At 39.3% G+C, this 14,836-nt stretch overlaps 1 protein-coding gene across 1 annotated transcript; it reads right to left on the reverse strand.

The window, feature by feature from the left end:
* Window positions 1-9: 9 nt before the first annotated feature.
* LOC307008887 (uncharacterized protein) lies at window positions 10-14,081 on the reverse strand (the record flags this gene model as incomplete). The annotated part of the gene is made up of 19 exons (XM_079632162.1): window positions 10-189; window positions 458-664; window positions 930-1,038; window positions 1,611-1,825; window positions 3,710-3,816; window positions 3,929-4,052; window positions 4,141-4,309; window positions 4,412-4,566; window positions 4,686-4,789; window positions 8,586-8,967; window positions 10,351-10,557; window positions 10,660-10,768; window positions 10,872-11,086; window positions 11,189-11,298; window positions 12,353-12,476; window positions 12,630-12,798; window positions 12,944-13,098; window positions 13,513-13,616; window positions 13,701-14,081. 19 exons carry the CDS (start codon window positions 14,079-14,081, stop codon window positions 111-113), a joined length of 3,225 nt encoding a protein of 1,074 aa, XP_079488288.1. The 3' UTR covers window positions 10-110.
* Window positions 14,082-14,836: the final 755 nt, after the last annotated feature.

Consider the following 14,836-nt stretch of genomic DNA (forward strand, 5'->3'; position numbering starts at 1 on the left):
TGTTCTTTCATTTTTTTGTGCGCATTTACGGCCTTGGAATCTGACCATGACACTAAGCAACAGAACATCAGTATTATAAATTTGGCAAAAGGATTGAAAGTACACAAATCTCAGTGGTCTTCAGTGGGTTCATTCGTTTTCATTTTCTCCACGTCCTCCTGCTTGTCATGATGTTTAGTGCGATTTTTCCTATTCAATATGATAAAAGCACACGATTGATTTGGTTAATGAACACAACTTCAACTTTCCTTGTATGTTTCCTTTAAGTGTTTTTAATAGAGATTAAATGTACCTATATTAATCCCAATATCCAAGCTAGTTCTCTTAAAATAATCTTAAAATAATTGAGTGGTTTGTGTTTTACATGCTTGACTCGACAGAGTTACTCAAATGTTCATCAGTGTGTTGAATACAAGTCTTCTATTGCTGCTTTAACAAAATATAGGTTATGACTCACCCAGTACCCTCGACATCCTCTATAGTCTCGGGTAGACTCCTGTCTCGTGTCTCGGGTAACTGCCAAGCCACCAGACAAGCGACGAATGCCACAGAACACAGGATGGTCTGAGAGAAGTGACCCCAGAAACTGTCCAATAACAGGACTAGAGGAGCCATAGACACACCCAGACGGGCCAGGAACGAGTTATACCCCATCCCATTTTGCCTTAAGGACCCAATCAAATAAATTCATTATTTATATACTGTGCATTGACATACATTTTACATTTTGAAAAACATTGTGCTGCTTAATATTTTTTTGATATAGTATCATTTAAAAGTTTGTGGTAAGAAAGATAATAAAAAAAGCTACTTTATTCAGCTCTGATCAAAAATGACAGTAAAGACATTTATAATGTTACAAAAATTTCTAGTTCAAATAAATACTGTTCTTTTAAATTTTGTTACAGAAATGTTTAATGTTCTGTTACCTGAGAACAGTGGGGTAAAGCTCCGAGCTGTATAATACAATTGTAGAAAAAGCAGCAACCGCAAAACCTTTACCCAGTACTGCCACCACAGTGCGACCAATCCACTGATCTGAGTGTGAAAGAGATGATATTGAGCACAGTGTGTGTAACTGAATAAACAAATGAAATCCCTCTAGTGGCCATACAAGTAAATAGTTTCCCCAATGAGTTCAAGTTGTACAGCGCGTATGCCGTTTCTACAGTGTCCATTGAACAATTACAGTGTTTCCGTAGGCTATACAGTTATCTAATCGACTGAGCAGTGTACCATGTTTGGGATTTTTAAGTGACTGTCATTTAATGTACAACCGACTGTTGAAATTGCTGATTTATTCAGGAACGAAACAAGGTAATGTCTTTATGAGTGAGGTTTATTTAAAAACGCGGCTTCATTCAGGAACAAAACACCACTACTTTCCTTCTGCGCAACATTTTACTTTGGCTTTGTTTGGAACTGTTTTCGTTGGCGGAGCAAAAAACAAGGTAACTGTCAATATGGTGTCTAAAATGTAGGCCTAATGCAATCTTAACGTCTTGTTTATTCATCTATAAAAGCAATCGTGCTGTTTTAGATATACGAGAACAACAGGACTCTTGCTCGTGTGATATTGTGCAATCATGGGTTGGTTTTGCTAGTCTCACCTTTGGGTATGAATATGTTGATCATAAGACTGATTCCAGCCAATAGATGAGCTCCTGCTTCAGTTTTACGTCTGCCGATCTTCTCCAGCAGGTAAAATACGATCAGTTTAGATGGAACCTCGATGGCTCCATACACGAACTGAGTGAGGTACATATTTAGTCCAAAGCCTGTGATGTTGAGGCTTATACCATAGGTTATAGTGGCAACGCAAAACCTGCAAGAGCCAAGAGGTCATTAAAGATAATTTAACATTCAAACAATAAAGTCTGTCCATGTTCTCTAATCTAGTGTGGCTGAAGGCTAATAGAGTTCAACAGCCAGGTTCCAGAAGTAAAAATCCCTTCTTCTTTTTTTACAGAGGGAAATTGATTTAAACAATTACTTATCAACTGCTAAAGGGTTAGTTCACCCAAAAATTAAAAGTATCCCATAATTTACTCACCCTCAAGTCATCCTAGGTGTATATGATTTTCTTCTTTCAGCCAAACACAATCGGAATTATAAAAAAAAATATTCTGGCTCTTCCAAGCTTTATAATTGCAGTAAATGGTACCTTAGGTTTTGAAGCCCAAAAAAGTGCATCTATCCATCATAAAAGTAATCCATACGGCTCCAGGGGGTTAAAGGCCTTCTGAAGTGAAGTAATGCATTTTTGTTAGAAAAATATCCATATTTATAACTTTATAAACTATAATCACTGGCTTCCAGTAACGGCCGTACGCAAGTCGAGTTCCTGCAGAAGAGTGACCTCTGACCCGACGCATGACGTAGGGAGTATAAGTAGTGTAAGCTTAGGTGAGAGTAAACGCCTCTTGCGGTTCAAACAAATATGGCTGGGCAACAAAAACTAAAAACTGAGCTCAAGCTCCTCTTCTCTTATATCGAAACCATCCGACATTTCTAATTCATGACCAGAGTTTTGTTTTGCTCTATCCTCTGCAGTTCCGCATTCATCAACAATACCTCATGCGTCGGGTCAGAGGTCACTCTTCCACCTGATCTAGACTCGCGTACAGTCATTACCGAAAAAGCCTGTGATTATAGTTTATAAAGTTATAAATATTTATATTTTTCTTACAAAAATGCTTCGCTTCAGAAGGCCTTTATTAATCCCCTTGAGCCGTATGGATTACTTTTATGATGGATGGATGTGCTTTTTTTGGGCTTCAAAATCTAAGGTACCATTCACTCCCATTATTAAAGGTGCTGTATGGAGTTTTCAGCGGCATCTAGCGGTGATGTTTCAGATTGCAATCAATACGTTTACAAGCGAGTGCTCGTGCGCATGCTTTCTTTTGTTTTTTATTATTATGTGGAGTTTGTGTTGGAGTCTGTGTTGTGCTAGTCGTTTCCTAGTATTAGCAGAATCCATGTCATAAAGTTGCAGTGTCGTCGCTGTTGAGTGCAAAGTCAGTAGACGAGGCGAGAGGCGAGACGCTCGGAGCGCGAATGCAGGTCTCAGTCACGTCACTGGATTTCGCGGCAAATCCGACCCGGAGCATCACATAGAAATAGGAATACTTGCTTTCAGAGGTAATAGCAAAACCCGCCAAGTGGATCATTTTATTGTGAGATTACAACCCCTTCACACACAGGTAATAAAAAATGGATTCATCTTTGTAGAAAAACTCCATACAGCACCTTTAAGCATGGAAGAGCCAGGATATTTTTAACATGACTCTGAATGTGTTTGGCTGAACGCATAAAGTCATGTATAAGGATGGCTTGAGGGTGAGTAAATTATGGGATCATTTTTGGGTGAATTATCCCTTTATAGACAGACTTTCTGTGAACAACCTGGTTGTTAATTGATGATATGCTTTTACTGAAGTCATCAACCCACTTTATTTGTACTTACTTTATCCGGTGAGAAGGATCAAAAACTATTATATTTCTCCGTCATTTTTAATTGGATTATATACAATATGTACCCCCCCACTAAAATCAATGTTTTTAATGTTGTGTTTCAAGGTTGTTGTTTTTTTTACCTATGGAAAAAAATTATGCGAAAAATACTTCCAGAACCAAGACTGCTGAAAAAGCGATGCAAACTGATTTTCAGAATACGAAAGTTTGTTGCGCGTAACCAGTTACACACCAAACGGTTCCTGTGAGCATAGCCAGTCTCCTCATCTTAGGGGTTCTGACAAGGTCCAGGTACGAATAATGTTTCTTTCCTTGATCTGTTATTATGATAGAGAGAGCCTATAGAAGAAAGACAGAGCTATAGCTAGCCTATTGACAGACAGTTGTTTTAAAGTGACAATTTGTCAATCCAGCATGTACTGTAAAATCTAAAATATATATTTTCTCTCACCTCAGGTTTGATTCTTGAGAAAACTTCCTCCTTGCGATTCATGACAGCACATTTATGAAGATAAAAATTAGCTCTTTCTGCCTTCCCATTGGCTATCAGCCACCGAGCCGACTCTGGAACCCACCTTGGACACAGGGCATGTCTTTAGACATAGGCTGTACTGACTCATTTGTGCTTTAAATTAGACCGAAAGAATATGTAAGGTCCATTACCACCAGAGGACTGTGCACAGTAGTAAAGGTGAAGTGACGGCCACTGTCAGCCATCTCCAGTCTCTGATACAGAACGCAATAAGAGCCAATGAGGTGCTCCCAACAGCCCATGCCATACTGTCAATTATACATACTAGTCTCCTGTGGTGAATGTCCACCCACTCCACATCTGGAGGAAGACACGTATATACGATAAGGCCCTTTTCCTTTGTTTTATATTCACTTTCAATCATAATCTGAGGCATTGAGACTGAGAGAGAGATGTTCTTACTGAGTACGGTTGAGACGATTACGATGCCAGTGATGGTGAATCCAGTAAAGAATCTCAGCACTGCAAACATGATGAAGGAGGAAGAAAAGATGCTGGCCAATGCAAAAGCCATTCCTGATATATACGACACCAGCAGCATTGGCTTACGCCCAAATCTACATGCCAAACAGAGTATAGTGTGTTTTTTATACAGAACATTTCATGCGTTTGGCTGTGTTCATAAAATGTCCATCATGTATTATAACACACAGTTCTATTTTTAATGAAACATCACCTGTCACTCATGCCTCCAAAAAAAGCTGCTCCAAACATCACTCCGACGAAGAAGATGGTGGCCACAGCTTTATTCAGACCTTTGTTATCACATACTAGATCCCACTGTAAAATGAAGAGAGATGGGAAATAACTTTTCTTAAACGGTACCTGTTGTGATGGACTGCTTCATGAACTAAAAGACTTTTAAAACTAGATGTAGATGTGCATGAACCTGCAACCATTCGTCACATTACCCCTCAAATTCCCCAACTAACAGATTCATTTATTTATTGGATGCCAAGGGCAGAATTTTTTTTTTTTGCATCAGGTTAAGAATGTGCAAATGACTGAAAAACTATTGCTATTGTTTTTTTTTTTATCAATTATTTAGCCAATTATTACCTACTACTGACTTGCTTGAGTTAATTTTATGTTCAATTTAAATTGATTTTGCTCAATTTAGACACTATGTATTTGAGTAGAGTTTATCGTGTCTTTTAATAGTAAAGCAATTTTTTTCTCTTCACAGTATACAGTAAATATTGTTTTGTAAAGCATTAGCATACAGCATTTACAGTTAAAAAAAAAAATTGCTTACACATTTAGAATGGTCACTCATATACCTAATCTTCAGACCAAGTCTGCAAAACTACTAGCACATTATATGGTTCAGTGTTGTAGTCGAGACCATCTCACTCGAGTCCGAGTCAAGGCCGAGACCAGAGAGGGTTGAGTCCGAGTCGAGGCCGAGACCAGAGAGGGTTGAGTCCGAGTCGAGGCCGAGACCAGAGAGGGTTGAGTCCAAGTCGAGGCTGAGACCAGAGAGGGTTGAGTCCGAGTCGAGGCCGAGACCAGAGAGGGTTGAGTCCGAGTCGAGGCCGAGACCAGAGAGGGTTGAGTCCAAGTCGAGGCTGAGACCAGAGAGGGTTGAGTCCGAGTCGAGGCCGAGACCAGAGAGGGTTGAGTCCGAGTCGAGGCCGAGACCAGAGAGGGTTGAGTCCGAGTCGAGGCCGAGACCAGAGAGGGTTGAGTCCGAGTCGAGGCCGAGACCAGAGAGGGTTGAGTCCGAGTCGAGGCTGAGACCAGAGAGGGTTGAGGCCGAGACCAGAGAGGGTTGAGGCCGAGACCAGAGTGGGTTGAGTCCGAGTCGAAGCCGAGACCAGAGAGGGTTGTGTCCGAGACCAGAGTGGGTTGAGTCCGAGTCGAAGCCGAGACCAGAGAGGGTTGAGTCCGTGTCAAGGCTGAGACCAGAGAGGGTTGAGTCCGAGTCGAGGCTGAGACCAGAGAGGGTTGAGGTTGAGTCCGAGTCGAGGCCGAGACCAGAGAGGGTTGAGTCCGAGTCGAGACCGAGACCAGAGAGGGTTGAGTCCGAGTCGAGGCTGAGACCAGAGAGGGTTGAGGTTGAGTCCGAGTCGAGGCCGAGACCAGAGAGGGTTGAGTCCGAGTCGAGACCGAGACCAGAGAGGGTTGAGTCCGAGTCGAGGCCGAGGCCGAGGCCGAGACCAGAGAGGGTTGAGTCCGAGTCGAGACCGAGACCAGAGAGGGTTGAGTCCGAGTCGAGGCCGAAACCAGAGAGGGTTGAGTCCGAGTCGAAGCCGAGACCAGAGAGGGTTGAGTCCGAGTCGAGGCCGAGACCAGAGAGGGTTGAGTCCGAGTCGAGGCCGAGGCCGAGACCAGAGAGGGTTGAGTCCGAGTCGAGACCGAGACCAGAGAGGGTTGAGTCCGAGTCGAGACCGAGACCAGAGAGGGTTGAGTCCGAGTCGAGGCCGAGACCAGAGAGGTCCGGAGTCCGAGCCTATTGTTTACTGATAAGAGTTCTGTGTCCAGCCACTTTGTTTTTTAGCACAACCATCTCATCACTTTGTGTAACTAACAGCAGCAGATAATCTAATGCTTTCATCTCACTGCATGGTGCATTTTAATGTGGGGTAAAAAAAATAATCTACACTAGTCAAAAACGTTTTTAGTAAACCAGTGTTTAAGCTAATAAGCCCATATGATCCAAAAGAACTGTGGAAAATCCACAAACAACATTATAACTCAATCTGATTAACGTTTTAGGCGGAGTTTTAGTTTTCCCATTTTCACATGCCGATGAATATTGGAAGTTGTTCCCTTTGCTTTGGTAATTGATGTAGCCTACCGCAGAATTTATATATCGCAAAATGTTTCTTTTTTTAGAGTTACTGCACTCTTTGTGGCTCTTATATGCATACTGAATAATAGATGATGTAGAAGACATTTCCAACACATAAGAGCTAGAGGCTCCACATGACATCCTGACCTGAGTCCTGCTGCCTTTGTCTTACTGTCTATGCTGTCTATGTGCTAATGTTAGTCTCAAGTCATTGAGGGTTGCGCAGTTGCGCACAAGAAAGTCACCAATCATTGGATGTGTCAATCAAACAACAATAGAAAATATGAACATACAGTAATAATCATGAAATATTTTAAGAAAAAAAAAAGAAAAAAAAACTTAGGCCTATACATTATTTTTTTATTTAGAAATCAAACCTCAATGTTTAGGGAAATAAATCATTTTTACCCCCTTGCATTTCTGTTTAAAGCAAATATGCTTAATTTGATCACTTAGAAATCAAAACAAAAAATGTTACCCTTGCATTTCTGTTTATTTTGTAAATAAGTCGTCACCTTTATTTCTATACAATACATATTCTTAAAAAAAATCAGCTTCACAACAGTAACAAATTAAAATTCTGCTGTCAAGCAGCTCTAACAAGCCAAAAGTGTCATTATACAGCTCAAGTCACTTCAGTGTTGATTCAGTTCAGTTCAATAACTGTAAAGTTCATCAATTGTGCAAACATACTATATACAGTGTATTTGTGCAAATACAACATGTATGTGTAAGTGCTATGACAAACTCATGCACACTGAACAAGCAAACACGAGAGAGACACGAGAGTAGTGTTTTACATTTTTCACATCTGCGTATGGTGTGTATATGGCTAATCATTTAATGGTTTGTGTGTAGAGTTACTACTAAAAAAAAAAGTCATTATGTATTAAGTGTTTGCTTTTGCAAGAGATGCATGCTGTGTGTGTTTTGTATGTAGAGTTTTAGAGAAAAGGAGCCATAGTTTGAGAAATTGTGTAAGCAATAAAAAAAAACTGCATTAACATTTGTTAATGTTAGTAAAAATACAATCGTTCGTTGTTTGTTCATGCTAGTTAACAGTGCATTAAAGAAACCGTATGTACGATTGTGGCTAAAACTGGTACTGCAATCACTTTCAAATTACCCCTTCCCCCCTAACTCGAGGTTGCCAGATAGGCTGCAGGATCCAGCAGGAACGTAGGCTGCTACTAGGAGCTTCCAATGGCAAGACTAGAGCAGAGCTGGCAACCCGGATGCCGAAACACTACTGACTTCGTGATTGGTAGATAGGTGGAGCGTGGCACATCAGGCCAAAACACAACATGACAACATCAACATCATTTAAGGGCTGCAACTTCACTTTTAAATGATAATATCCTGGCCGGACTACTGTTGTCAATGATATAAGTATTTGAAATGAACATGATTTCTTAATGTTTACTACTGACATATCAGGGACATTTTATGATTAATTGAAATACATTTCTTACATACGGTTCCTTAAACTAATGTTAACAGATACCAATTTTCATTTAAAAAATGTATTAGTAAATGTTTAAATTAACATTAAGGTTATAAATGCTGTGAAATTATTGTTCATTGTTAGCTCATGTTAACTAATGTAGTGAACTCTAATGTAAACATTATAAATTAAATGAAACATTTCATTATAAAATGAAATATTATAAAGTGTTACCCCCTTTATACCCCTGTGTTTCTCAGTACACAGGCACATCAGCAAGTAAGGGTAAAAAAACGTTGTGTTTGTGAAGTGCAGCACCTTCTTCATTATAATCTCACCTGTGTGGCGAGAGTGCTGATGAATGTGCCGTTGTCATATTCCCATCCATTCTGACACTTCACGACAGGACGCTCTGTGCTGCTGGAGGAGTTTGCCAACAGATGTGACTGAGGATAAGAGAACATGTGACAAGAAGCAGGAGTCCCGTCTTCCTGCGCTGGAATACTGGCAGCCAGTTTCTGCTCCCGACTCAAATTCCACAAAATTCCCTCAGCATCCAGAGAGCTGATGTCACAATGGTGAGACGGGATGGCGGCGATAAAGTTGCTTAATAGAAAGTGGCATGGTATAGTGAATCGTCCTACAAAACTGATGCAAATAATCATCTTCTGGAACCTGCCGAAGCCATTGATCTCCGTAATTAGATCATCAAACTTCATGCTTTGTATTGATGCACAGAATCCCCTCTGTGTCGTCTTACAAAATGCTTGGTTTATGTGCTGAGTTTTATGGGATATCAAAGGTTGGTAACTGGAACTCAGATGCAGCTTGTACTTTGGTCATTAAGAAAACTGCTGTGGGTGTATGTCTGTGTTTGAAATGTGTGTGTGTCCATATCTTCATATGCTCTTTCATCCATAGTCGCTTGTCAGTGGTGAATGATTTGTAAGTTGCTGTTAATGCTTGCAAAAGAGTGTCTCGCCATGTGTGTAGTTCACTTGGTTAATGTGCGTGGACATTGACACCTTTCCAATGCTATCTTGTCAGCAATTGGCATTCACACTAGCACAGTTTGGCTAGTATGCATGATTTGTTTTGTGCTTACATGAATCAATATGTCATAAACAATCTCAGTCTGTTTTTGATCAATTTCCTCTTTGTAGGAAATGGAGTTTGCAGAAAAAAAGGCAAACTTTGTCTATAATTACAAGGCATAAAACACCATCTTCACATGTTACCTTTGCTATTATCCAACATGCTTATTTTTTTGTGTTTTTTGTGGTTCACAAAACTTCTGTATCAAGAGGATTAAATCAATGTTGCAGCCTTTAATTGGACATTTAACATTGTGCGTACTTACAGGGGAAAAAATAGACTCAAAGAAATAAATCACTTCTATTGATATTCTTCTATAGATAACATTCTGCATTTTATAAACACTTATTGATAAGCACTTGGGCAGCATTCCAGATTACTGGTTAACAAACAGTAAACTCAAGCTTCAAGTTGTGTAACATATCTTCCGCAATCATACCAGATGAAGCATTTTGACTAAACTGTACATATGAAGTTAGTAAACTAGTGCCAAGCCTTGATTTTATCAACCATGTTTCTATAGGCACACATTATTTGTTGTCCTGTATAAATTTAGGGCAAAATTGAATTGATTAAGTTCTCGCTTTGTATTCTCTCAGTATGTTGATCAATTAATTATCAAAATAAAGGTGTGAGAACGACAGAGTGAAAAGCCTTTGAGCTATCTATGGTATTCCCAAATATGTGGAATAATAAGTCCACACAATTCTGACTAAACCAGTAAACACACTGAGAAAACATGCAACACCTCCCTTCAAATTTATCTTAAAATTGTTTCATTAAATGATACAGTAACATAGGACATTTTATGGATATGGATACTGTAGCCTAGTTAAGTGTTCTGCAAAATGAAATCATCTTTCCATTTCACCCTACTGCCTTCTTTTCCCTCCATTTTTCGATCTTGTAGTGGTGAGCCATCAGTGCCCTTCCTGAGATGAGAAGCAAATGTTAAATCTTACGGGTTCAGTTTCCTGGAAACACAATACATAGACAAGATAGTTTTACCTGTTTCCCTCAATATCCTCAATAGTCTCCGGCAGACACCTTCCTCGTGTCTCTGGGAGCTGATAAGCCACGAAAGCAGCAGAGAGTGCAATGGAAGACAAGATGACTTGAGAGAAATGGCTCCATATATCATCCGATAGCAAGATCAGAGGAGCCACAGACACACCGAGACGCCCCACGAAGGAAGTATAGCCCATCCCATTTTGCCTACAGGCAGCGCAACATTTCAATAAATACATAAATAATTAGTTGTTGATGCTGGATATAGTTTTACTTGCGTACAACTGAGCATAACGTTAGTTTTCCTACCTTAAAACAGTGGGGTAAAGCTCCGAACTGTATAAAATAACTGTACCAAAAGACGTGGCGGAGCAGCCTTTTCCCAGCACTGCTATTACCGTACGAACCACTGTCTTATCTGAATGGCGAGAGAAATCATTGTTGCGCTGGATCTTTTCATCAAACCTACATTGTCATTTCATTCTTCATGTCAAAAAGTCAGTAAGTTGTACGTCTCTCACCTTTGGGTATGAATATGTTAATCACGAGGCAGATTCCAACCAATAGCAAGGATCCAGCTTGAGTTATGTGTCTTCCAAACTTATCCAGCAGATAATAGATGCTCAATTTGGCAGGAATCTCAATTGCACCGTACACAAACTGAGTGAGGTACATATTTAGTCCAAAGCTTGAAATGTTGAAACTAATTCCATAGGCAACAGTGGCGACAGCAAACCTGGCAGTTAGAAAGCAGCAGGAACGTGCAAAATTAGATTAATCTGAACACCATTTTACTGATGCCACTGTGGTGTGTGTTTGTGGTTGTGATTTGACACACCAGGTGATTCCTGTGAGTAAAGCCAGTCTCCTCATCTTAGTCGTCTTGATCAGATCCAGGTATGAATACTTCCTGTTTCCTCTTCCAGTTACTATGATTTTAGCCAACTCCTAGACAGAGAGAGACAGATAGAGAGATAAAAACAAAGATGTAAGGAAACTATGCTAAAGTAAAAGCAAGAAAACAAACACAGACCCTATTAACACCATTGTAAACAATATGTTATTTTATTTTTTAGAAATGACAGACTCACTGATGATGAACTGTATGCTGAACTTCACCAATTACTTCGTAAGCTTAAACCTGACCCTTTCGACTGCAAGCTTGCATTCAGATCTGCCTCCATCTAATCAACAACCTGCTCTACATTTTTTCCTTTTTCAGTTTCACTGCTTTAAAGACAAACATAAATAGTGATGAAAGCCAAAATATGAAATGTCACAGATATATATTTACTGAGTGACATGATTTGTTCTTGAGATATTCCTTTTTAAAAGGAAAAAAGCATCAGCTGTATGGAAATTAACCCACGTTTTTTTTTTTTTTACCACTGAATGTGTGTGCAATTTACCAATTTACTCATGGAGCCGAATTAAGATCTCCATATATCTAGGATTGAACCATTGGGGGGCTTTAAAATGAAGATACCTAAAGGAAAGTTTGTTAAGAACCAAAATCTAAAAGAAAATTTAGAAGCACTTTTTGCCATTTTTGAACTGGCACGGTTGGCGTATAATGCAACAAAGCTTGCTATTAAGTCAACATATTTTACTAATAGACCTATCAATATCTGTGTAAAAATAAAATGATGATGCTGCCATCTTTCTAAAGTAATTTTTACCCCCCCCCCCCCCCTCCCCCCTCCAATTTGGCTCCAAATCTCAAGTGAAAATTGCCATTTTGACCCATTTTGTGATTTCTACAAAATAGTGGATTACTCAGTACATCTGTGACCTTTAATATTTTGGCTTTCATCACTATTTATGTTGGTCTTTCTACAGAAAAAAAATATTAACACAATCACAAATTTGAGCCGGGAAAGTTTCTGAAATTTGGTTGATTTGACACAGACTGACCCTATACTCTACCATCCATCCATTGCTAGCAAAAATATATTGCTGATATTTTTACTGACATTTCAGACTTCATTCTGTAATCTCTCACCTCAGGTTTTATCCTAGCAGTGCCTTCTTGTTTACGATTCATGACAGCACATTTATGAAGATAATTATAAGCTTTATCTGCCTTCCCATTAGCAATCAGCCACCGAGCCGACTCTGGAATCCACCTATAACATTATTCACATGATTATTTCATATTGAGAATGTACTGCTTTTACTCTGATCTGCAAGCGACTTTCTTGGAAAAGGCATATTTAATGTACCAGATTACTTACAGATATTTAAAGAGATCTACTTATTATTGCTTTATTTATACTCACCACCAAGTGATTATGGCAATAATGGTGGGCAATGAGATGGAAACTGTCAGCCATCTCCAGTCTCGAATACAGAATGCAAGCAGTGAAATGCTCATGAAGCCAAATGTCCAAGACAAGCTGTCAATCACCCCTACAAGCTTTCTGTGCTCAATGCTGACCCACTCCACATCTGATAAAGAATGAATGAACAAAAGAACCAATACACACACACTCATCACTTACAATGACACGTCTTCATTTTAGAATCACTACTGTGTGCTGTTTTAAAACCACAACAAAATCAAAACGATTTAAAATAGAAAGGTTCTCCTCACTGAGTACAGTGGAGATGATGACACTGCCAGTGATGGTGAATCCAGTGAAGAATCTCAGCACTGCAAACATGATGAAGGAGGAAGAAAAAGCACTACACAATCCAAAACCCATTCCTGATATATACGACACCAGCAACATCGGCTTACGCCCATACCTGTGTAGAATAAGACATGTATCCATTTAGAAACACTCCAGTGCTAGTACAAGCCAGTCTTTTTAAGCCAGTGTGTTTTTAATGCAACTGGAATTTAAATGGTTGCCAAAATACACCCAAAAATATCAGCATTTACTGTCAGAATTTACTCACCATGTCTTTTTCTAACATTTATGACTTTCTTCTCTGGAACTTTTGGAATCCTTTTTTTTTTCTTTTTTGACCAGATAATGAAATTCATGGTTACCAGAACTGTTTGTGTTCCACAGAAGAAACTCATGTTTGGAGCGTCATGAGTAAATTGTGACAGAATTTTCATTTTATGGTGAACTATGCTTTTAAGAAATGTATTGAGCTCATTTTGAGATGGTAAAACCCCATATCAATGTTTATATCCAGTATAGTTGCACTAACATTGCACTCAGGCTCCCGTAAGCAGCTGCTCCAAACATGACCCCAATGAAGAAGATGGTGGTTGTCAATCTGCTCAGTGCTCTGTTGTCACACACTAAATCCCACTGAACAGAAAGAGAGAGAGAGAATGAGGCCACAACTAGAATAGAGTACAATAAATCAGCGATACATAAAAAGAAAGAGACTACCTGTGTGGCGAGAGTGCTGATGAATGTGCTGTTGTCATACTCCCATCCATTCTGACACTCCACGACAGGAAGTTCTGTTCTGCTGGAGGAGTTCATCAGCAGGTGGAACTGAGGATACGAGAACATGTGACAGGAAGCAGGAGTCCCGTCCTCCTGTGCAGGAATACTGACAGTCAGTCTCTCTTCTCGACTCAGATTCCCAAGGATCCCGTCAGCATCCAGAGAGCCGATGTCACAGTGATGAGACGGGATGACAGCAATGAAGTTGCCTAACAGGAAATGACACGCGAGACTGAATCGACCAAAGAAGTTGATGATCAGGACCATCTTCTGAAACCTTCCGAATCCATTAATTTCTGAGAGCAGATCTTCAAACTTCATCTTTGTGCTCTGTTGTGCTTGACCTGGTTGTGGATCTGTCTCACCTGGACGTTGAGTTCATTCCTCACAATCATAACACTAAGGGAAGAAAATGGTTAACAGGGGGGATGTCTTAAAGCTTTGTGGAACATTTGTAAAAATTAAACCCTTTGGTTGAAACTTTACATTATGGTAATTTTATAAAAGAAGTTAATTCTTGCTTTGTCATTCTGAGCTCATGCTAACTTTGCACTCAGACAGATTAACTGCTTCTTTCAAATTCTTTGCCAGCCATAGTCTGTTCACTTTGATTCTGCAAATTGACAAATTGTTTAGCATGAATTTTGTCATGAATTTTATTCAGCAATAATGCATTAAATTGATCAAAAGGCTTGATCTTACAAGTCATTTATGTTGTATTTCTATTCCATATAAATGCTGTTCTTTCCACAAAATCTTAACAGCACAACTGTTTTCAACATTGATAAGAAATGTTGAGCACCAAATTAGAATTTTAGAACATTTTCTGAAGGATCATGTGACTGGAGTAGGGTATACATTATATTTAAAAATGTACTATAAAATAAAAAAGTTATTTAAAAAATTAATATTTACTAATATTTGCAATACTTATGTTTTCACTGTATTTTGGATCAAATAAATTCAGCATGTGCATAAGAGACTTAAAACCAACCCTAAACGTTTGAACAGCATTGTATATAAACTCAGAAAAAAAAGAAAAAAAAGGATACGTCCTCCCACTTTCAACTGCCTTT

The sequence above is a fragment of the Phoxinus phoxinus genome (assembly GCF_949152265.1).
Source record: "Phoxinus phoxinus genome assembly, chromosome: 13".
NCBI lineage: Eukaryota > Metazoa > Chordata > Actinopteri > Cypriniformes > Leuciscidae > Phoxinus > Phoxinus phoxinus.